Source organism: Perognathus longimembris, chromosome 14 (genome assembly GCF_023159225.1).
Source record: "Perognathus longimembris pacificus isolate PPM17 chromosome 14, ASM2315922v1, whole genome shotgun sequence".
NCBI lineage: Eukaryota > Metazoa > Chordata > Mammalia > Rodentia > Heteromyidae > Perognathus > Perognathus longimembris.
Window position 1 is genome coordinate 32,190,376 of NC_063174.1, and position 25,654 is coordinate 32,216,029.

The window sequence follows — 25,654 nt, forward strand, 5'->3', positions numbered from 1 at the left end:
ATGCCACGTCCACATGCACAACACTGGACTCTAATCGTGTCCTGCCCATTTTTATGTCACTAACAGAATAAAAGGCTAGTTTTTTCACGTCCTTTTAAAATACACCTTTATCTACCAATTCTACAGCACTATTGCAAGAATACAGACAGACACACGCATGTTGTACCTTCCACAAGACTAATAATTATATAATAATATTGCAACATGAAGCAGACCATCTCTGTAGGAGTTAGAAATATGCAAAAAATATCTGATAATTTATTCAAACTTGTTCAGCTGTCATCAAAGATAAAAATATGCCTCCACTTTTCATCTCCTTCAAGATCAAAGGTACGGTTTTTAAGTCTCTGTGTTTCTTTGATGGCATTAACTTCATCATTTTCCCATGCAGCCAGAGTGAATAAGAATGTATGAGACCCTTTCACAGCTGCTCCTGAAAAAATCTCATGGTAGAAGCAATGAAAAATTTCCTCCCCCCAAAATAAACAGACAATTCAGTTTCTACTTTCAATAGAAAGAGAAGATTGATTTCTAAAAAGTCTTGGTCAGAATCATCAGATTAAAATATAACTGCTGCAATGATCTGTATGAGACAGACTTACAACACTTGCCTCTACGTACATATGACATTTTCCCGCACTGGATGACAATGAAATGCCCTCAAATACTGAAAGTCAGCTGGAGACCAGTGGCTCATGCCTGTAATCCTAGCTACTCAGGAGGCTAAGACCTGAGGATCACAGTTCATAGCCAGTTCAGGCAGGAAAATTCTAAGACTTTTATCAGCAATTAACTACCAATAAGTTGAAAGTGGTGCTGTGGCTCAAACTGATAAGAGCACTGGCCTTGAGCACAAAAGCTCAGGGAGAGTATCCAGGACCTGAGTTTGAGCCCAGGACTGGCGTGCATGTGTGCACATGTGCATGCACACACACACACATGCACACACACATACACACACACACACGTATGCCCTAAAGCCTTTAGCTATATGCTAGTTATATAATCTTGATGTACAAGATGTGTTTATGCAGGTGGGAAAGTTACTTAATGCACAAATAAGCAAATATTTTTACAAACAACTCGTATCGTTTCTGAAGGGTTTGTATCTTCTCTTTGAAGTTAACTTTTTAAGGCAATTAGGCACTAATGGCAGGAAAACTAATGAACAACTTCAATCAAAGCTGTTAACCTGAACACACGGTAGAAACACAAGAGTTTTTTTCTGAATAAATTACAATCCAATTAATCTTCTAAAGCTTTGTCCTATTTTTTTTAAGTTTCCACTATATAGGAAGTACTTGTTCAAGGAAGAATCCAGTTCTACAATTTTTTTTTTTCCTCCTACTCCAGTCACCACTGGGACAAGTTGCAAGAAGACAGCGAAGATTTTGCTTTCTTCTGTGATGTCACAAAAAACTGGCAGGTGCTGAGGTAGACAAGATGACTGCTCCTGTTGTTCCAAGTACCAGCAGGTTCATGTTCGAAGGGAGAGGAGGTGGACAAAAGTTAGTTGTTTGCTGGTTCTGATTCTTCAAATTAGTAAAAGCTTGATAAAGTGAACCCCAATTTGCGTGTGTACGTGTGCTCGTACCCATGCACATGTGAGCATGCATGTATGCATACATCTACTAGGGGCTTGACTCAGGGCCTTGGGCTCTTCCTTGGCTTTTTGGTCCTCTACCACTTAAACTACAGATCAACTTTCAGCTTTTTGGTAGTTAATTGAAGATAAGAGTCTTACAGACTTTCCAGCCCAAGCTAACTGCAAACTGTGCTCCTCAGATCTCAGCCTCCTGAGCAGCTAGGACTATGGGTGTGATCTGCTGTGGCCTGACTTCCAAATGCTTTGAGCTCAGATGATGACTTAGGAAAGTGCCAATTACTTAATAGTTCACTTTCTTCAGGTTAAAAGGGGGGAAATCTCTCTTTGTTTATCTTTGTTTCTGAGCTCAACTAATGAGGCGACTCCTGTTGTTCCTTCTTTGGTCTATGATACTTATAAACACTGGGTGAATATGAGGTAAGTTTGGGATACATTCCATGCCCTGGGTCAATATAGTGAATGTACATGGATGGTTTGTTCTGTGCAAGTGCTTTTAGAAGATATAAAAGAAAAGAAACTTGTGGCAACATTTTTACTTCTAAAGATTGATGCTCTGGTTGGGAAGTAAACCTAAAGAAATATTGAGTGGGAAATCAAAGATGAGCCTATTACACTGAAACATATTGGTAATGCCTAACACATACAAGAAAGTACTGAAGAAAATCAATATATTTCAGGCCAAACATAAATAAACTTGAGTTTCAGATGACAAGAGGAGGAGGAGAAGGAGGAAGAGGAGGAGAAGTAGGAGGAAGAGGAAAATGAAGAGGAATAAGTGGAGGAGGAGGAGGAGGAGGAGGAATAATCATCATCAAAGGAATGAAAGACAGGAAAGAAGGAAGGAAAAATTACATCATCTGTATGAAAATGGATAGAATTGAACATTATGTTAAGTGAGATAAGCCAAGCTAAGAAAGACAAATGCCACATTTTGTAAAATCTATACCTAAAAGAACAATAATAATATGAACAAGTTTTAAGTGGGGTGTCTATGGGAGGAGGGGAGCCAATGGATAGGGGTAGGGAAAGGAGAGGGTAATAGGGGGTGAATATTATTGATTCACATATGAAAATAACACAATGAACTGTTTTTTAAAGAAAAATTATTTCAACACAGCCAACGCAGGACATTGAGCTCCACAGACAGCATGGGGGCAAGGCAGAGGGAAGAGACAGGAAAGGGGGAGGGGAGAGGCAGGCAAGAGGGAGGGGAAAGGCAGAGAGGCATAGAGTGATTCTGTGCTTTACAGAGGAAAAACTACATACACATGGACAAAGATCCTAAGAAGCTGAGTAGGAAAATGTCATCATGTGCATTCTTCACGCAAACTTGCCAGGAGGAGCACAAGATAGGGAACACAAGATGAAGCACCCAGATGGTTCTGTTCCCTTCTCAGGGTTGTCTAAGGAGTGCTCAGAGAAGGGGAAGACTATGTCTGCTAAAGAGAAAGAGAAACCTGAAGACATGGCCAAGAGAAACAAGGCTCGTTATGAAAGCGAAATGAAAGGAGTTCAGGATCACAATGTACTCGAGGCCTCCTTCGGCCTTCTTGCTCTGCTCTGAGTATCGCCCTAAAAGCAAAGGGGACCATCCTGGCTTGTCTATCAGTGATGTTGCAAAAAGAAACAACAATTGGAAGAGATGTGGAATGACACCACTGCAAATGACAAGCAGCCTTATGAGAAGAAGATAAAGGAAAAACACAAAAATGGTACTGCTGCCTACTGAGCTAAAGGAAAACCTGATGCAGCAAAAAAGGGGGCTGTGAAGGCTGAAAAGAGCAAGAAATAGAAGCAAGAGGAGGAAGATGCTGATAATAGTGATGATGATGGTAATGAATAAGTTGGTTCTCACATAGGTTTTTACTTGTCTATATTTAACACCCCATCCCCCCATACACAAGTCACTCCCAAGAAAAAAAAATATTGAAATGTAAAGCTGTGTGAGATTTCTTCTGAAACTGTATAGTGTCTTTCTGTGAATAATTAACACATTACCGACTGTGTTGAGATAGCCCTGTACTGGCAGTATTTTCAACAGCTACTAACCTTGCCTGGTATAGAATGGGGGTTGTAAATTGACATGGAAATTCAAAGCAGCTTCTTGTTGGTGCACAGCACGTTAGTTATATATGAGGTTGATGGGGTTTTCATATTCAGTTGTCTGACATAGCCTATACAGAATAATTGTTGTTCTGTTAACTGAATACCACTCTGTAATTGCAAAAAGAGAAAAAATGTTACAGCTGTTTTGTTGACATTCTGGATGCTTCTAGTAGACACAATTTTTCTTATTTTAAAGAACTGTTTTTAAAAGGAGGGATAAGAGGGAGAGGAGTTAGAAAAGTAATAGAGATTATGTGAATTTGATCAAAGTACCTTATATGCATATTGTTACTATTAATGAAACCCTTTATTGTATAACTAATTTATTTTAATAAAATGGTTTCGAAATCAAACTGAAGACCTTATTAAAAATAAAGGATGAAGCTGAGCAGAGAAACCTGTGTGGGGAGAGGGTACCAAATATTCTTCAATACTGCAAATGCATAAATATACAAAGAAAAGGCCTTCAGATTTATAAGAATGTTCACTTGACTGAGATTAGTTGTAAATCAAGAGGCTGAGATTTGATCATTGAGGCTTAAAGCCATCCCAGATAGGAAAGTCCATGGGGGAGACTCTTATCTCCACTTAGCCACCAAAAAGTCAGAAGTAGAGATATGGCTCAAGTGGCAGAGTGCCAACTTCGAGCAAAAAAGCTAAAGGACAGCCCCTCCCCCCAAGCTCTGAGTTCAAGTCACAGTACTAGCACGCAAGTGTGTGCACGTGCACCACACACAAGAAATTTGTTGCAAAGAGATATGAAACAAAATGGAAACTCAAAGTTCAAGGTATCAGATGGCACATTCAAAGATTTAAACAAATCAAGGATAAAATAACAAACAGCATTACATACAAGACACTCCACTCTGTACAAATTACCTCATTTTATCCTCACTCTACCCACATATGCTAGGTACCATTATGACTTATTTAACACATAAGGATTCTAAGGATAGTAAGCTAAGTAAATCACAAGGGGCTTCTAACATAGGTCTCCCTCAACATGCACTCAGAGAAAAAAAAAAAGAAACATGTTACTGCATCTATTATTCAACATCAGTACTTGATCACTGCCTAGCACATAGTAGACACTCAATAAGATTTTGATGCATCAATGAATAATTAACTAGAAGAGAGTACATGTCCAACAAAGAAGTTAGAGTTGTGCTATTCTATGTAGCCCTCCTTGTAAGATGCCTCAATTCTTACAATGCTATAAATATACAAAAATAAAGTCACTGTGCTTTAATTTCCCGTTAAATTAAAGGGGGAAAAAAAAGCCTTACCAAAAAGATCAGCACAAAAGCTAACCTTTCCCCACAATCCAAGTGTGTTAATCAATTTTTAGTTAAATTTGGCAATCTGAGGCCAGCCTGCTGTGACCTCCAGCAAAACTCTCAGAAGATGCTTAAGGAGGCAAGGATTGATTCCCACAGATAAAAATTCACCATCAATAACTCTTAACTGCAAAGCTGTTAAAAAATAATTTAATTAGAATCTAAAGGTGTATAACAGCTCTTTCCTATAAGACAGTCTAGTGATTGAGCCCTTGGAGATTAAAACTAAAATGGAAGACAATAACACAGTGGTGCCTCAAGTTGGAATAGGAGACAAAAGTGACAACCTTCATGAGCACCTATGATTTGCTTTGGGCCTATGATTTCTGTTTTCACATATACACATTGATTTTAAAGTATGTAATTACCTATACGACCTTATCTAATGGATTTAGTGAACATTATTTGGGAAAGATCAATTATGAACATCATTACTTTAGGGGACAAGGAAAACTAAAGTCATTTATTCAGCTATACTTAACAATACTATTGCTTTGTACAGCTGAAGGTCTAAAAGTGCTGGTAAAGTATGACCCAATCTTCAAGGCGTGGTTCCTATACCAAAATTCTCATGGCTTCCTAGTTATGTCATTATATCTAGAAATTTATGATTATTTATCTCAGCTCAGATCTCAAATCATTTCTCACTCAAAGTCCACTAGACTTCATACTTAATAGTTTATATTTCTCTAATTGCACTAGATCCCAAAAATAAAAAGGAAACTATTTTCAGTTAAATTTTACAGAGTGTTCCAATCATTCTTCCTTTGTAAAGTTTTTACCTATTCTGTTTTCCATGTGAAAACTTAATGGATCACAAAGCAACTAATTACACTATACAAATATTTCACTTTACTATATAATAATAACTACATTGAGCCAAATGCTATTGTCTGAAATACACACTGACTTATATGACAGTAATTATCACTGGCTTCACTTGCTCAAATATCTTTAAGGACATAGCCTGTGCAATAATGACATATGCTGTATAAATTAAGAAACCTGGGGTGAGGGGGGGGTGTATTGGGACTTGAACTCAGGGTCTGGGTACTGTCCCTTAGCTTTTTTACTCAAAGCTCTACTACTAGAGCCATACTTCCACTCCTAGCATTTTGATGATTAATTGGAGATGAGCATCTTATAGACTTTTTCTGTCTTCAAACTATGATCCTCAGTCTCCTGACTAGCTAGAATAGCATACATACATGTGCTACCAGTGCCTGACTTAAAATAAGATTACTTGCCAGGCACTGGTGGATCACATCTGTAATCCTAGCTATTCAGGAAGCTGAGATCTGAGGATCATGATTCAAAGCCATCCTAGGTAGGAAACTCAGTGAGACTCTTATCTCCAATAAACTACTCAAAAAAGCTGGAAATGGCACTGTGACTCAAGTATTAGAGCGCTTGCCCTTGAGCAAAAAAAACTCAGGGACAATGCCCAGGCCCAGAGTTCAAGCCCCAGGACTGACACAAAATAACAAATAAAATAAGATTGTTTAAATAATTATTCTGTCCATTATTAAATGGGAAAAATCATACTTACTATTGTCAAGCTAAAATATTTAGTAGAACATGCTTAAAATTTTTAGTTCTATTTATTTATTGGAAATGGACCGTGCTTTATAAATGTCTATGTCTTAGAACACTTCAATAATAGAACACCCTTTGACCTCAGTTTCCACAATAAATGCTATTGGTTTGGGGCATGGTGTTCATGATTACTTGATCTCGTGATGTATCTCTTTTAGTCATTAAAGTATACTATGATATGTCTTCATTTTTTCCACCAAAACTACTTATGTATGGGACATTTCAAGAATGTTTCAATATACGGTTTCCAACCCAAATAGAATAATCCAGGAAACAAAGCTTCTTAAAAGCAGTAGACTCCCTAACCATATGCCTTTGGATGTTTAATAATTTGGAGAACTTTAGTAATAATTTGTTTTACCTTTTTTTTTAATTTTTAAAATTTACATAGCACCAAACTAGAATCACCTAACGTGCTACAGAAGTGCATATAAATCTATAAACCTTCTTTCAATAAAATTAAAGCAGTGTCATGATCTGATTCTACCTCAGAAGTTTAATGGAAAGTATATATAAAGATAATTAAAGAAAAATTCTGCTGAAACAGAAAACATGAAGCATTATGTTCATGGCATGTTTCTGGAGTATTGTACATTTCATATACATAGCCAGAAGACTGAAGTTATATATTACAATAAAATATTATCTGCTAAAGAAGTGTTCTGAAGTATATTTTATAAACTGTATTATAAATGTGAATATTAAATGTGCAATTAGTATTGCACAATAAATCGCTACTTTATTAATACCATATTCATTCAGTCATAAAATGTTGGTCAACATAAGTTAAAATTTTTAATTAAATAAATACCTTCATTAAACATTCCTGTATGTCTTATGTTTTAGATATTTTTCTTCCATGGACCACCTCAGCCCACGCCCACAGTAAGATTGGGGATGTGGATGGGAGAAAAAAGAAACTATGTTGGCTACTTGTGGCAGAACCTATAGTGACCCCTTGTGGTAAATGTTAACCATAGACAGAACGTGAAGAAACAACACAACCTCTGCCTGGTCTCACGCTGGAGAAAGTGAGGAAGCCTTGCCCCTCCAAGCTAGGAAAACAGCTGCTAATCACAATGAAAGTACAAGATAAACATTGACTAAACTAACAGCTTTCTTCACAGAAATCTACTCAGTCATTACCAATTAAAATAATCATTATTACTCTTGCCCATGCAAAAACAGTGGTTGGAATAGTTGTTTTGGTAGGCTGGTTAAAGGATGAGTAAATGGATCTCTTATACAACCTACTCTGCAACCAAGCAAAAGACGCTGGTGGAGACATTGGTGTCCAGGGGTAGGCAGCCCTCTAGCCAGCAAAGCGCTGCCTCTGTTACATAATGCAGTGTGGGCCCGAGGCAAGAGAGACAGCCCTCCGGGTTGTTCATCCCTGTTATTTAGGAAGTAGTCAATATAATTCCAACCTCTTGGATATTTTAGAAATTCGAAATGGCATATTATAAGACCTGGGTATGCAAATGCTTCAAGAACAGTATATGGTTTTATCAAGATTTCCTGAATAGTGTCCTTAGATGTTACAGAAAACCTTTCAAGAGAAACAAAATTTGTAAGAGAAAAAATTGTATGCTTTCCACTATTTCTTTGAAATTGGATGATAGTTAAAGTTACTGTCGTTTGTTTGGATTTTTTTTACTTCACTTTTTCTCTGTTTCCTCTCCTGTAGATTTCATTTTAAGAACTCCATCTTTTATAAACATCAATTCTACCATGAAAATAATTTTGGATTTTTCTACAAATAAAAGATGGCTGAGTAAATTATATTAAAATGTCTGTGCAACCCAGCTATCACAGAGAAAGACACAGAGAGGGAGGGAGGACAGAGGAGGGAAGTGGGGAGGGAGGAGGAAAAGAAGCAAGGAAGAAAGGAGAAAGACTGAGAATATTGAGTTACACCTCTTTGAAGCTGGGTAGATTATAAAATACTACCTCCTCTGTTGTCTTCATTCCTGAGCCTTTTTTCCTTCCAAGACAAAAATACTAAGGGGTAGCGGGGAGGCGGGCGGAAAAAATGAGGGAGGAGGTAATAAGTTGGATAAGAAATGTACTCACTGCCTTACATATGAAACTGTAACCCCTCTGTACTTCACTTTGACAATAAAGAAAAAAAAGAGAAAAATACTACTAGATTTTTCATAAAAGCAGAAAAATACATGTAATATTTCACAAGGCTTAAGAAACAAGCAATAATTAATATCTAATAAAAAGTATCAATGGGTAGCTATACTTTTTCAAAATGACAACCTGGATTACTGTCATCCAAAGTAATCACTTCTGCCTCTCTCTTAAGGGAAAGGAGGAATGGAACTCTGGCGAAGGGGTGAATTTGTTCACAGTACACTTTGTATATATGTAGAAATAACACAATGAAAACCCCTCATAGTATAAATGTAAATTGTTTTTAACACAATTAAAATTTCAATAAGGCTAACCGGATAACATCTAAACAATGACTTAGTCAATAAGCATTTAGGGTTGGGGTCCTGTGCAGACATAATGAACCCACCTTCCCTTCCTAACTTATTTTAATGCAACTTGCTACAGATTTTTCCTAAACTTTACTGCTGCTGACAACAATTAACCTAATACTTCAAAATACTAGAGAGGGCTTTGAATACTTCCAATAAAAACAAGTGATAAATGGCCAGGTGCCTGTAGCTCACACCTATAATCCTAGGTACTCGGGAGGCTGAGATTTGAGGATCACCATTTGAAGCCAGTCCATGCAGAAAGGTCTATGAGACTCTCACCTCAGCAAAAGATCAGAAGTAGAGCTGTGGCTTTGAACAAAACAGCTAAGGGACAAAATCCAGGCCCTGAGTTTAAGCCCAAGTCCCAGCCCAAAAATTAAAATAAAATAAAGTAATAAATGTCCAATGTAACAGACATGCCACCATTTACTGTGATCTGACATTTTATATTGCATGCATGTATTACAGTGTCACTCTGTACCCCATGCACATGTACAATTACTATGTGTCAATCAAAATTAAAATATACATATCTTAAAAATGTATCTAAACATCCCTACTGCCTTTACAAGTCTTAATATATCCTATTTACTAAAAATTACAGGTTAAGATTTATTGTACTCCTAATTTGTCTGAAAATGATTGAAACAACTATCTCATTGTAAAAGTAAAAAGGAAAAATTCCCTATTCCTCCTAGTTTTGAGATTTGGCTACTGTGTGTGTGTGTATGTGTGTGTGTGTGTGTGTTTGTGTGTGTGTGTGTGTGTGTGTGTGTGTCCCCGTCCAATCTTCTCCACTCCGTGGCCTTATTATTTTATTTTACAGACTAAAGCACCAAGAACAACTCACAATGCTTGCCCATAGCAGTCAACTACATAAGAAAGTAAACATCAAATCTCAAGTGGTGCAAACCAACCAGTAAGTCAGCTATAGTTGCCATTTTTAAAGCACAGAATAGAGGACTGATATTCAGAGAAAATGCAGTTAAGGAGTTTGAAATTTTATTAGGAAATCCTTTGGTCTAAACGCTGTATTCAAATTTGCCACACTTATTGATCCTTCATTTTGCATCATCAAAAACTTCTCGGATTGATTTATAACTGGTGGAGATTTCAGGTTAGCTACCCATGGACAAAAATAAATGCTTGCTGTTTTCTTTTCCTATCCCTTTCATACCTCCTCTCTTTCTCCTTTCTTCACCTCTCCTCTCTCCCCTCTCTCTTCTTCTCCCCTTCCCTCCCCTTCACTCCCCTCCTCTCCCTTCTTCTTCCCTCCTCTTTCTCGTTCTCTCCCCCACCACTGATTTCCAGGGGATTTTTTTCCCTACTTCTACATCTCTTTCTTGCTCTTTTATTTCCTCTGTGTCTGTCTGTATTTAGGATGTCTGTCTGTGTACTAACAGGTTTTCATCTCCTCCGTGCCTGTCTATATGTACTTCTGTTTGACTCTGCTACAGGATCAAACTTCAAAAGAATAAAATGATGTTTTATCAAAAAGCAAAGCCTTTCATGGGGTACATGTCAATAAGCAATTGAAAGCCCATGTTTTTTTTTCAATTTTGAATCAAATTGGGAGTGCTAGCTCCTTGACTTTCATTTCCCATTAAAGCTTGGCCAACACTTCTAGTGCTAAGTTAGTGAGTAATGAGATGCTCACTATGACAAACTTGATCTCTCTATGAGAATCCTGAAGGGAATTTTCTTTGTTAATTTCAATTCAATAATCTCTCTGGATGAATTATTCAATTTCTCTGCCAAGTCAAATAGAAAAGACAACTGTGGGATACTTCCACATGAATGTGCTGACCAATGGCACATTGTAATTCTAAGTTCTGAAGTACTTGCTAGGAGAGAAGTACTGAGACCATTCAGTACTTGCCACACATAGGCATGCCCATACATTGAAACAAAGCTCTGGGGTTTTTAATGATGGTATTCAAAGTTAGCCATAGGGGATGAGAGGTGGAATTTTTAATTGTCAACAGAGATAAATTTTCACTCACGCGGTGTCCTCCATGGAAAGACACACTAAACCAATGAAGCAATTAGGAACACAATGTGTAAAAAGATCAAGCACTCATTAAGTCAGATGTTAGATTTAAAATGGAGGACACAGAAGCAGCTAATCTTGGGCCACACCAATGTTAATTTCACGCTATATCTGAAACAAAACCTATTTTAAAGAATGGTTCATCATTCCAATCTGTGTGAGCAGATTACAATGCAAGATACTATACTGGTAAGCTTTCTCTTCCCTGAGTAGAGACAAGAGAGCTTGTGCATTTCCTGTTCTCCGGCCTTCTCTGAAAAGTCTTCTCCCAGACCAAAATACACATAGTAGAACTGATCCACAAAGATCAGAGAGCTGGGATCATACTAGCATATCTTAGATAGCTGAGTCCAATAACCATCAGATTTCAACAACTCCTTGCTAGAATAGTAATACATCTTTGGATTTTAGAGCTATGTCTAATATTTATACAAGGTCATATAGGAATCTAGAAACTGCCTACCATGATAAATGTACAGTTTATGTTATCATAAAATTGAAAATGAATTCACACTAGGATGGCTGAAAGCATTACGAATATTAAAAGAACTAGTAGGCTGGGGCTGTTAGCTATGTTTGTGTGGTGTTTTTTTGTTTCAATCTAAACATACCATTACTACTTTAGGTTTGCACAGTGTCAGGCATTGACCCAAGTACAAGAAATAAGTCACAGACCTCAAGTTAAAACCAAATGACACACTGAAAATTCAGAGAACATACTTGGGGATATTCAAATTCACACAGTCCTAAAACCAGAGGAAACACTTGCAAGTCTAGTTTTAGAGGAGATAAGCTAAGAATCAGTATGATCCAATCTATTAACTTCTTTCGTTTGATTTATTATCACTTGAGTGTGCCCCTGTGTTGTCCACGAAGGCACCTTCCTAAAAACTAGGGAAATGTCTGAGTCACATTTCACCCAAAGGACCTACACTGTGTATGTGGTGTTAAGCACCAACATAACTATTGTTTCAATGGATGACTGAATAAACAAGGGCTTAGTGGACAGCCCTGAGTATTTCCACTGCTTTGTTCTAAGGTTCACTATCCTCCATGTACAGAATTGTCCTTCTCCTAACTCTCCAGGCAAAGGGCCTCTGGATAAAATGAAAGGCCACTGAAGAAAAAAAAAAAAAACTTTAAACTTGCTCATGAAGTTAACATTATGTAAAAGAACTTCCAACAGTTGGAGATTTCAGTAAAATGAAAAGTTTATGTACAGCCCCATGTGTGAAATATATAACCACTCCCACCCAAAATGCATTGTAGTTGATGAGTGTCTAAATGGATGGTATTCTTCAAGACACTTTAAAACCTTAGTTTTAAGAGCAAACCAGAACAACATTTCTGAATGCTTCCTCCAGTTGCATTAAAAAGCCCAGTCGTTCCTCCCTCCCTTCCATGTGTCTGCTGTTTAAGCCAAATGAAATAGATCATAGGGACCAATGCACCGTGAGAAAAATGAAAAGAAGAAGAAACTTCACCCACAAATTTGACCCCAGGGATTTCCCAAGCACTGACCCTGTCCTTTAGTTGGGTTCCATTCCTACTGCTTGATCTCTAAAACGGAGACAAAAAACCCTTTAAAAAATTAAAACGACTAAAATCTAATTAGCCACCACTCTCAACTTAAAGGAAACCCTCTGCTGGGATTAGCTCTAAGAATTTGGTCAGTACCTGCAGCCTACTTGGGGAAATAAATAAATATATATATAGTTTATTTAATGATATATAATACATTTAATAATATATATTAACGTGAGGGAATGAACCAGGAAAGATTGCTCATCAAAGCCAAATTCAAATCTATCCCCAAGGTTCCACTCCTTCCTACCCCCTCCCCTCCGGTCCCCCGCTAGCTCCTTGTCTGGGCTCTGGACAGGTGGGTGGGAGGGGGAGGCTCACGGGAAGGAAATTCAACTAACTTTGCTCCTCCTCCTCCTCCCGCCCCCCACCCTGGGCCACGCGGCCCCCCGAGGCCGCCCGGGAGGCGGCCTGCGCCCCCTCGCCCCTTGGGGAGAGTGGTGGGATGAGGGCGCCCGGGGGCGGGCCGGGGGTGTTGTGCACCGCAACTCTCCTTACCACTGGAGCGCCTGACGATGTTCTCCAAAAACGTGTTCTGCGGTGCCACCAGCCCTCTCTTGCCCCCCGGCATCCTGGGTCTGGAGAGCGGCGGCCAGGATCCGCGGCGGGGGAGGGGGGGAAGCAGGAAGAGGAGGTGGAGGGAGCGGAGGAGGAGGTGGAGAAGAAGAAGGTGCTGGAGGAGAGGGGGCCGAAAGAAGAGGGGGCGCGGCGGCGGCGGCGGGGTCCCCTGACGGTGTCTCCAGCCCGACCCGGATGAGCAGCTCTGGGGAGGAGGACCAGGCAGTTCATGGTAGTAGCGCTCCCCCGGCCGCCGCTGCCCAGACAGTGGCGGTGCGGCACACGGGGCTCGGCAACTGCAGGCTCCGCCGGGCACAGTGCGCCTGCGCCGCCCCCGCGGGCGCCGTGGCCGTCCCGCCGGTGCTGATGCTGGGGCTGCTGGAGGTGCTGCTGGTGGAGACGCTGGTGGAGGAGATGCTGCCGCGACGCCGGGCGCCTGGGCGTGGGCTCAGCATCTCCCCACACACCCCACACCCCCGACCCCGCGCCCCGGGGCCGGGGCCGAGAAAGAGCGATCTGCACCTCCCGGTCTCCCGCTCCTTTGAGTACCAGAGGGAGGCGCCTCCCCTCGCCGGGGCTCCAAGCCCACCCGTCGCTCTCACGCAGCTAGGTCGCAGCTGCTCCCCAACTTCTCTCTTGGGGAGTTCGTGCACCTGGTGGCCGCGGCTCCTCGCTCCCGGGGATTCCCGCTGTCCAATGGGGACCCGGTGGAACCAGGGGGAGACGAGCGCCAAAAGCAGGGCGAAGGGGGATCGGTGGGATCACATCTCAGCTTCTCTCCTACCGGGGTCCCGAGCCCCGGCGGGCGGCTCGCGTGGACGCTCGCGGGTCCCGGGGCACAGGCGCCGGGCGGCTCCAGCTCCAGCAGAGGCTGGGTGCAGTGGGGGAAGTGACTGGGAGGCGCGCGCGGGAACGCAGAGCAAACACCTGACGCGGCTGCCGCCCCCCCCCCGGCTTCCTCTCCACGCCCGCCCTCCCACGCCCCCCCCCCCCCCCGGCCTCCGGACAGATGGGGAGCGGAGCGCCTAGCTGGCACCCGAAACGGCCCTGCGCCCTGGGGCGGGGTCTGGCGCGCCGGGGAGCGCGCGGAGGCGACGGGGAGCCTCCTCGAGGGCTCAGCGAGCCCGACCCCCCCCCCCCCGCAGCAAAGTTGCCAACTAGAAGCCAGAGGTAAAGGAACAGACTGAATAATTCAGATCCCAAGGGAGGGGGAGGGGGGCGGACAGCCCTGTGTGGAAAACCAGAAGAAGTCACGAGGTCGGAGCCGCGCGAGGCTTAGAGTGGGGGCAATCCTCGGGGCCACGGTTTCAGAACGAGAGACCGGTGTGGGGCCATTGGAAGCGATGCAAAGGCACCGAAGAAGAGCATTGCACAGGTGCGAGTGGGTAGCGCGAGGTGGATAGAAACGTGGAGAACGAGCTGAGACACAGGTTCTCAAACTTGTCCCGGTCCGCAGCCCCAGCCTCTCCAGAGAACTTGGGAAAATGCACCCCACGGTTAGGGAACAAGGACCTCTACGGGTGGAGCTAGCAGTCCTGGTACAAAGGATAAGTCGCTGAAAACGCAGGTCTGAGCCTAGCCGAGCCCCGGAGGGAGCTCCCCGCGGTCTGTGGAGGAAGGAAGGAAGGCTCAGAGGGGGAAGGACTGAAATGGCTCTGCTCTGGGGGTCAGCGATTGGTGGCTGGACGCAGCCTTGAGTGGCAAAGGCCAGAGATTAGTTAGAAGAGTGGGTCCCTTTTGTTGAGGTCAGGATAAGACTATTCCAGAAGGAGGTAAATACCAAATCTTCTCCAGGCCAAGATTGGGATAACAGCATCTCATGGGCCTCGGAAGCTGTGGGGCAATTCCCACTCCCCTTTCACCAATCACTAGCCTTGAGATTCGTGTTCTCTCTGTCTCTGTCTGTCTCTGTCTCTCTGTCTGTCTCTCTGTGTCTCTGTCTCTGTCTCTGTCTCTGTCTCTCTCTCTCTCTCTCTCTCTCTCTCTCTCTCTCTCTCTCTCTCTCTCTCTCTCTCTCTCTCTCTCCCTCCACACTTTACCTCAAGATCCTTTGTTTCCTGTCTCCCTTGAGATTTCTACCAGCCTTGTCCATAAGGTTAACAGGAAGAAAAAAAGCAGTTTGTTCTGCTAAGATTCTTTCTGGGGGAAAATCAAGAGATTCGGCTGAATAACCCAGGGCTATTCCAGCTTTCTACCAAAGCACTGGAATTAAGGCAAGCTCCTCTCAGTACAGCTAGAAAGCCTCTTAAATACATCGGGGTGCCTTTCGTTAAATGACAAGGGACTTGGGCACAGATTGGATCTGTGTGGTTAGCTTGCTAGCAGCAGGAGTCAGGGAGGTTGTTTGAGATGTGGGGTCCTCTCTGCAGTTGGGGGAAGGGTGTCAACTGGAGAGGAGCTGGAAACTCACACTATCATCCCAGCCTAAAACACACAGTGAAATCTCCACTCCCTTGGTCATTCTTATAGGACCTAGCTGTGTTCAAAAGATCCTATACTAGCCAGTTGCTGGTGGCTCACGCCTGTAATCCTTGCTATTTAGGAGGCTGAGATCTGAGGATTATGGTTCAAAGCCAGCTCAGGCAGGAAAGTCAGTGAGATTCTTACCTCCAATGAACCACTGAAAAACTGGGAAGTGGAGCTGTAGGCTCAAGGGGTAGAGGATCAGCCTTGAGTGAAAAGAAAAAACTAAAGGACAGTTCCACAGGCCCTGAGATCAAGCCGGGGTAGCAGCATTTGGGGAAGGGGGAATGAGGGACAAGGTAACAAACAGTACAAAAAATGTATCCAATGCCTAATGTATGAAACTGTAACCTTTCTGTAATTCAGTTTGATAATAAAAAAATATATATATAAAGAAGAACTAGACTAATCATTGGCTGGGATAGAAAATGGGCAGGCTTCTTTTTAAAATATTCATATTTACATATAAATATCTCACGGATTGCTATCCTAGGCTTCTAGCATGCTATGATAATTCCATCATCACCATTAAAGGGATATTTCAAATCTATATGTTCTTTTGCACATCATCAGCTGCCCACATCTCACCTTTGGATATTGATTTAAACATCTCAGTTTCCCAGCATTTCCCATCTAATATAAATATCTCTGTCCCTAATCATCCTGCTGTGGGTGTATTAGCTCACACTTCCCAAAGAGGAAACTCTCTTGGACTCCATTAAGACACTGTCACACAATTACTGGTAGCATGTCCCCGTTTAGTTCCATCTGCAAATTTAATTAAGATGACATTCTTTTCTTCTTTGTCCTTAATAACTGCACAGCATTATTACTTTTAGATTATTTTAATAACTGTAAAAACAAAGAAAAACAATCAGTAGTTTTTAAAGCATGGCATATCATTGAGTGATGTGCTTTATCTGGGATGACCCCTTGCTGTAGAACATCCTATACAAACTAAGATCTGCTTCCCTACCGGTGGCAGTGCTCTTTTTAAATCATAGAACATAACCTAATCTTGAGTTAGTGAAGCAACAGTCAACAGAATCCGCAGTCTGCAGCCATCCCTGCTTCTGCAGTGCAAGAGAGAAGAGAAACCCCTGGCAACAACTCCCAACAGCTCCCAATCAAAACATAGCGAAGGAGACAAAGCAGCAGCAACAGCAGCCACAGGCTGAGCCTGTTGGCCCCAGCTTGCAGCAAGATGCCAATGCAGCATTTTAAAAGGGGTTTGCAGGCAGTCTATATGCTGTGACCAAACGAAGGCATGTAACAACTCATGAGTTAGGAAGCTTCAATGGCACACAAAGGGCTGCATTTGTTTTTTAATTTCCTGGCAAAAATTCCATTTCAAGGCAGAGCCATTTGTGGTAGTCTTCCATATCTTGAGTTTTGGAAATCAGAGATGTTGCTGGTGACAACCAAGAGTTCTAAGTCCTAGAAGCATTTGCTGACTCCAAAGACAGTATGAAAGCTGACTGAACTGTAGGTGTGTTCCAGTTGAACAGAAAGAATAAACAGATAATAACCGCTACCCTTTTGAGTCTTTAACTCCTATTTCCTTCTTTGGGAGCAGCAAATGTTTCTTTTCCTCTACTTCAACCTTGCTTTTGAGCCATTTGCCTGGAGCCTTCCTTTCCTTTAATGGTATTCTCTTTCTGACTCCCTTCCCCTCCTTCTGTCCTTCTTGCTTTACCGTGTTACATTTGTGTGTATGCCATTATTCAGTTCTTTATTTGAGACACCAAGAGTCTGGGTTCTTCACATCCTCAACCACCTCCAGTAACAATACCTCCATCCTTTCTTTTTTTTATGAATACAATTTTTTTTCAAATTTTTATTATCAAACTGATGTACAGAGGTTACAGTTTCATACGTTAAGCATTGGATATATTACTTGTACTGTTTGTTACTTCGTCCCTCATACCCCTCTCCCTCCTCCAGGATCTGAGTCTATGCAAAGAAAAGTAGAGAGCAAAACAGTGTACTAGAGGCTCGGCCTCTAGTACAGCCTGTCATTCAATCTTATCTCTGCTACTTATAAGACATTTAACTTCAATCTCCCCTTCTGAAAAAATAGGCATTCAAATATCTATTTAATGGGGCTTTATAAGGATTGAATGAGTTCCTATCTGAAAGCTATTAAAACCATCCTTGGTGTATAACAAGCACTGTGTGAGTGTGGAAGTAAATGTGTAAGCCTATTCCTCCCCTTTTACTTCCCACTGCAGCAAAAGCTCTAGATCACCAACACTTTTTGTCCTCCTTGAAATTATTTGTAGTGGTGCATTGGTGCCTCACACTAGTAATCCTAGTTACTGGGGAGCCTGAGATCTGAGGATTATGGTTCAAAGCCCGCCAGGGCAGGAAAGTTCATGAGACTTTTACCTCCAATTAACTACTGAAAAGCTGGAACTAGAGCTATGGTTCAAATAGTAGAGAGCCAGCCTTGAGAGAAAAAGCTAAGGGACGGTGCCCATGCCCTGAGTTCAAGCCCCAGTACACACACACACACACACACACACACACACACACACACAAATTATTTCTGGTTGTACAACTAGTGGTGATCAACAAAACAGGAATGGAGGTGATGTGTGTCATTTCCCACATGACAAGAGCCAGGGCTCGATTTCCCATCATCTTTGTTTTAGGAATGCCAAGTGCCGATCAACAACAGCTACCCATCAGAGTTACCTGGATCTTTACTAGACATTATGGAAGCAGAAAACAAAATTTTTCAGCTTAGGTACTGGGATCCTGTGGTTTACTGCTGCTCCATAACATATTCTGTCATGACTGACATGGGTTCTGAACCTGCTTTAGGCATAAGAAATTAGAGGAACAATCATTCTCAATTTGGATAGCACCTACAAATTACTTGGGGGAAGAGGGCAGGGATGATAATAGAAAAATAAATCTCCAAGTCCAGGCCATAATCCAAATCAATGCCCATCAAAATAGAAGACTACTATACTATATCCCATCAGCATGAGAATCTCTAGGGCTTAGATATTAAGCAAAGGTCAAATGAGTGAGCACTCACCTACTAAGCACAAAGTATTAAGGTTGAATCCCTAGAACCACTAAAAAATGTTTACTTTTTATTTTTGTTATTTTTTATATTTTTTTTCAAATTTATATATCAATATATAAATTAGATATCAAAGATATAGATAGATATCTGTATGTATATATCAAAGATCATCAGCTCACAAGAACACAACCCTAATATATCCAACTTTGAGTCTCTCCATACTTTTAGCTACTGAACATCTCAGTAGAAAATCAGAAAACTTCCAAGCTCATGCACTATAAATTCAGCCTGGCCCCCTCAGTGCCCTCTCCAATCCGTGTGCCCATCTCTATTTGGCTCTGTCTTCAGTTCTCTCCTTTTTCCACCTTCCCCTCTCTCTTCACACTGCAGATGTCACCCTCTCACCTCCACAGCTCAGAAGATGACTCACAGTGTTTGTCACACTGGCCATCCTTAGGCTCTTGGATTCTTTTTTTCTTCCTTCTCCTTAGTCTTCCCTGCATTCCTGCTTTGGTCTCTATTCCACTTCTCCTTGAAAGACCTCACTTTATTGACTAGTCCCTCATCCCCCTGTTCAATACACAAGTGCTTCTTTAACTCACTGTTTTTCTCTAGTTTTTTTCTGACTCTCCCAGAGCTTTACGGCCAGTCTTCTCAGAAGAGTTGTCTTCAGAAGGAAGTCCCTCTCTTGCTACCTAATTCCTCATTCATCTACCACAGACTGGCTTCTATGCCACTGGACTCTGAAATTACCTGCATCAAAATCACTTTTTAACTAGTCAAATCCCATAAAGCCATTCCCTCTTTCATTGTACTTCATCTTCCTATGACATTTGACTCTGTTTTTCTGGAACATTCTCTTCCCTCAGAATGGTTTTGAATACTGAGTGTATGAGCTAAGCATTTTAGCTAACCTATTTGTCCCTGGGCTTCCTTATCTCTAAAAGGGGAAATATAATCATTCCTACCTAAGCAAGACGTAAGAATTAAATAGGATATTCCAAATGGACAATCTTGCATGGAGTTCTCAAATGGAAAAATTGGATATTCTTAAGAATTTTTTCATTAATTTGGCACAAACTCATTTAAAAACTTAACCTGGATTGTTAGATGGCTATGCATACTTCTTTTTAAATTCTACTTGCTATGATACTTACATTAATGTGCTGGATAACATCTAACATTTCTAGCCATTATATGGTAAATACAAGCATACAGAAAGCCACAGATTCATGAGTTCTAACCCACAGATCTTCTTCCTATAACACAGACCTCCATGCCTATGGACTAACTGGCTTTCTTTATGTCATAACTCCACAAACTCAAAACAAATCCATCAGCCTGCAGCCTGCCTAAATTCTCCCTCACCAATGTTCCCATCTCAGGAGTCAGGAATGTTACCTCTACTTACCCAGTTATCCAGGTCATTTACTTCAATATTTCCTCCATTTCAACCTCATTCATTCAACCTCCCAAATCACTCTGAAAATAGCTATTTCTTAAGGTCTTCCCTACCCACTTCCAACTGGACTTGTGCAACAAGGACTTTCTAATTTGCCTCCCAGCACCTGCCTGCTCCTCTACTCCAGCTCCACGCCTACCCTCATCATTCTTCACCCTGTCCTGAAGCAGTCACCTGTTTATGACTACCCCAGTTAAACGCATCCAACATTCTCTTTGCCCTCAGTGAGGTCCAAAAAAATTCTAGCTAGTGCTCTTACATCCCTCCCTTCCTGAGTCCTGCTTACCTATCCAGTCCCAGCAATCATTATCTCCCACTCAAGTCACACCTTCTCTTCTCTCCTTGCTATTCTGCTTTATTCCTTATATTTAACACCTTCTCTCTCCTCCCGCTCCATCATGCTTATCACCACCACCATATTCCTTCACATCATGGATTGAATGTCCCTCCAAGAAGCTCTCTTTGACTGTATAGGACATGGTGAAAAACCCTTCCTGTGTCTTCTAGTGCTTTTTCTATCACAATATCTGTCTGGTGGAGTTGAAAGCTGTGTTCCTCTTCACCAGAATTCCCACTTCTCAGGTGTCATCAGAAAGAAAAAGGAGAGACGTATCCTAGAAAGAACTAGGAAAAAAAACACATCATAATAAAGAAGTTTGTGATACACTGCCTAGTCTCATCCCATTATATTGTCACTTCATAGAGTGGAGAAGTACATAGTAAGAAATGGCTCTCATTCACCTCTACCTCTATTCTAGAGGAGAGAAAAAAAATCCTATGATAAAGGAAAAGAGATAAGTTGGAGAGGAAGCAGAATAAGGAAAACTGGGTGTAGTGATGCATGCCTGTAATCCTCCAGAAGCAGAAGCAGGATGCCTACAAGTTTGACACCAGCCTGAACTACATAGTGAGACTGTCATCAACCAGAAAACAAAGGAGTCATGATATTCTGCCCACAACCCCATGTGGATCTCTAAATCCTAGATTTCAAGGAAAAAAGAAAATCACTATGCATGAATTTTGGTGGTCCTTTGAGAGTTCCAACCATCAGTTGTTTATGCATTTGTCTGTCCTTACTAGCATGAGCTGTTGTTCCATTCGTGAGCTGGGAAGGTGCTATGAATTCTCTGCTGCTTATCTAAATTTTATCAATGGAAATCTAACATGATCACAAGCCCATCCATTGTGTCACAAACAACTTCTCCTGAAAATGGCACCCTTTCTTTAAAGCACAATGTGCATCGTCCCAGTATCCAGAGACTACTTGAACCAAATGTACTCAAAGAACCAAATTGTAAAAGTAAATCCCAACATGGAATTCTCTAGGAAAAATGAGGGAAAAATAAATGGTGCATTTAAAAAGGCATTCCAAGGAAGATTCTTATCACAAAAATTATAACATTACATTCTATTTGCTGTACAAAGCCCTGTTGTAGCTTTAAAAATGGTCCAGAGAAGCTGGGCACAGATGACTCATGCCTGTAGTCCCAGCTATCAGAAGGCTGAGCTCTGAGGATCACAGTTCAAAGCCAGCCCAAGCAGGAAAGTCTATGAGACTGTTATCTCCAATTAATCACCAGAAAACCAGAAGTGGCCGTGTGGCTCAAAGTGGTAGAGTGCTAATCTTGAGTTTTGAGCTCACAGACAGTGTCCAGGCCCAGAGTTCAAGCCAGGAAAAAAAATGGTCCAAAGAAAAGTCCCAGCTAGCCCAAATATCCTTGGTTTGTGAATGCAATGAAAGCAGTCCATCCTGCACATTATCTTTGGGAAAATCAAGCCACATCTCTGCTGACTATAGGGTTCTTTAAAAAAACATGCATCTTACTTCCAAAGTGAATAAATGGCTCATGCTAGAAAAAAAAATAATAAATCAAAGTGGCTCAGATATAAAAGCCTGAGTCAGTTAAAAAGGAGTTTTTGTTTCAAGGATATGTTTGAGCCAAAAAGAAAACAGAGACTCAGGAAGTTGAAGAAGTGAACTCAGCATGAAAGAACAGCATAAAATCACTCACATCACTCTTTGGACATGAGCCAGAACCGACATAATAGAGAGAGAGAGGAAAGAAACGAACACAGGGGTCACCAGCTCTGTGTTCGCCTCTGCACTGGGTGCTCATCAGCAGCAATCACTAATCATCAAAACTTACCAAGGTAGACAGTACTTACTACCGCATGACAGGTGAGAAAGCTGAGACTCAGGAAGTCAACAAGCTGCCTCAAGTCATGACTCCAATAGGCAGCAAAACCAGCATTCAGATTCAGGCCTGTTTGGCTCCCAAGCCCTCATCCCATAGGTTGATTCCAAAGGAAGTGGACAGCAAGCAGCCCAATCCCAATGTCCAAAGTGACAGTGGTGAACTGGACTCCAAGGCAGAAGTGGTGCATGCCAGGAAGCTTTTGACAGTGGCAGTGCCTGTGGTCAGGTGGAGGGAATGAGCAGGAGGGCTCAATGGGAAGGTAAGTGGGAGAGGACAATATGTTCAATTACAGGCGACATCCTAGCAAATGGCTGGGCGTGGAATCAAGGAAAAGTCTAGTTTCAGAGGGAAGAACTGGTTTGGCTGAAGTCAGAGAGCCACTAGTCCTAGTTTACAACCTTAGGTCAAACTCTAAGGTGAGGCAGAAGCCACATGGCTTAAAATGCATATAGGAGGATAGACGGTAGAGAAAGGGAGATTCAGCCCAATGGAAAATTCAGCCCAACAGGCTGCAAACCTCTGGCAACTCATCCAAAAGCACAGGACCTTGGCCTTAGGGTGGCAAAATAACATCTGGTGGAGACACACCTCCTTAGGAATGAAGACATCCTCAGCCTCTAACTGGGGTTAGGCCTGAAGGCCCAAAGTTCTTCACACTGCTCTCCAAGGAAAACACAGAAACAACACAAGCAACAGATTATTTCTTGGAAGTCTACTATGTGTTTAGCTCTATGCTGCAATCCAAAGGTACATTGGTGAGAAAACAGACACAGCCCTACAATTTTTTGTTCCTCCAGTCTGGCTTTTGGATGGTCAATTCGAGAAGGAGTTTCTCAGATTTTCCTTACCTGACTGACCTCAAATTGCCATCCTCTGCATCTCAGACTCCTGCATAGCTAGAATTACAGGCATGCACAACTGGTGCCCAGATCAAATAGCTTTATGACAGGAGAAAAAAATAAGAGAGGGGAGCTGAGATCAAGTAAGAAAATAAGAGTAGGAGACACCATTTAGATTAGATGCCTCATGAAAGTCTCTGTGGAGGAAATACTTAATCTGTAACTAGAGGAAGGAAAGAAGTTAAACCCAAAAGAAGGACAGGCAGGCAGAACAACTTGTCTCAGGTAGAAAAAAAATACTTCAGATGTTCATGGAACTCTAAGAAAGTGGTATGGATAGAGCTGGAGCAGAAAAGAAGAGAGAAAACTATTCAAAATAATGTTGAGATATAAAGTGCCCTTTCGCTTGGGATTTGTGAATAAAACCCAGGAATTAGAACTTTTCCTTGAAATCAGAGTTTTAGGGAGGAGTAGCTAGGGTATTTTAAAGTGAGCTATGGTATAATCTCCTAATTGGGGGACAGGGACTATTATTTTTATTGTTAATATCAAATTGATTTTTTAAAAAAACACATTTTTATTACAGATCTATATTATTAAATGTTACAAAGTAAAATTTCACTCAAACAGATAAGTCTATAGTTTCAAACACCAAGAAACCTTGTTGACATTAATAATAACTAGATAGGAATGAAGATTAGATAAGATATGAAGATTGCCATAGCCACTCAAGCATTCTATGTTATGATCTCTTTTCCACTATGTGAAGAAGCACAAGGGAAAGAGGGTGGAGAGCAGGAAGAAAGCCTGTGGCATCACCCAGGGAAGGAGAAAATGGACAGTGGAGACAGGAAGAAAAAGAAGGTTGGAGGATACATTTTGAAAATAAAATTAGCAGTGATTGTCCATGTGGAGAGACAGAGACAAAGCGACAGACATAGCGATAACCACTAGAAACAGAGATGGGGTAGTTCAGGACAACGCCCCATTCCTGACTTGAGCTGTTGGATAGACAATGGAATGAGACAGAAGAGACCACTAGGGAAAGATGTATTCTAAAAGAGTTATGAATATAGATATATCAATATTATGATATGTGATAGCCAACACATTGAGGGTAATTTGATAGTTGAATCTAGACTTTACATGGAAAGGTTTAGTTTCCTGAGAGCAGATGGGTGTGTCCTCATTAAGAGAAGTCTACAAAGATGTGCTCCTCATAAGAAGGCATCTGGGGGAGCCCTGGATCTCCACCGTACCCATTCTACAAGGACACCACATGTTTCAGAGAGTATGCTTTTGTATCAGTCAGTCTTTCCACCTTCCTCCTCCTTCTCTTCCTCCTACCCTCCTCCTGGTTTTCCTCTTCCTCCTCCTTCATATTCGGGTTTGAATCAGAATCTTGCATTTGGTAATCAACCACACCACCACTTGACCCACAATTCCCAGTCTTTCTAAATTTTTAGTTTCACTTTTTTTTTTTTTTTTTTTTTTTGGCCAGTCCTGGGCCTTGGACTCAGGGCCTGAGCACTGTCCCTGGCTTCTTCCCGCTCAAGGCTAGCACTCCGCCACTTGAGCCACAGCGGCGCTGCTTCTGCCGTTTTCTGTATATGTGGTGCTGGGGAATCGAACCTAGGGCCTCGTGTATCCGAGGCAGGCACTCTTGCCACTAGGCTATATCCCCAGCCCTTAGTTTCACTTTTAAATATACAGGGCCTCCCACTTTATGCCTGAGCCAGCTTTACACTAGAGTCTTCCTACCTCTGCCCCCTATGTAACTATATCCACTATGCCCAGACCTGTTTTGTGTTTGGTATGTAAAGAGAGAGATATGAAGTAGAAAGAGGATAATGAGACAAGAACCATAACAAAAAAAGACTAAGTCCTCACAGCACTATCCACATAAGGATAACACAGGAAATAATCTATGCGCAGAAGTTAGGATAAATAAATGAAAAGTGAGTCAGCTACTTGAAAATGCTACTATAAATCTACATTTGTTTTATTTTCTAATATGAAGTGGAGAAAATTTTATATTAGAAAAAAACAGCATGTCATATAAATCAGGACAACTTTTTTGGTTTGGTTAGGGAAAACCATATTGATAACCATATTGTTATCACTACCTAGGAAAATTATTAAAATATATAAATTTTGAATAGTGGTTCAAATGTTGAATAGTGGTTACTTTGGGTACGGGCTTCTGAGAGGATGAGTTCTACTTCTTTTCCATACTTGAATGTATCTTCAAGCTATTGCTCTAAGCACCTGTTTCTATATGTGTATACATTCACTTCTGCTTTTAAAATAAAAAGAATAAAAAGGC

The 25,654-nt window shown here is 41.4% G+C and overlaps 1 protein-coding gene across 1 annotated transcript in view; it reads right to left on the reverse strand.

The window, feature by feature from the left end:
* Kcnh5 (potassium voltage-gated channel subfamily H member 5) overlaps window positions 1-13,725 on the reverse strand; it is a 282,922-nt gene extending 269,197 nt beyond the window's left edge. The window contains exon 1 of the mRNA XM_048362527.1: window positions 13,270-13,725. Within this exon, the coding sequence (XP_048218484.1) occupies window positions 13,270-13,342 (73 nt within the window). The 5' untranslated portion in view covers window positions 13,343-13,725. The remainder of the gene's footprint in view (window positions 1-13,269) is intronic.
* Window positions 13,726-25,654: the final 11,929 nt, after the last annotated feature.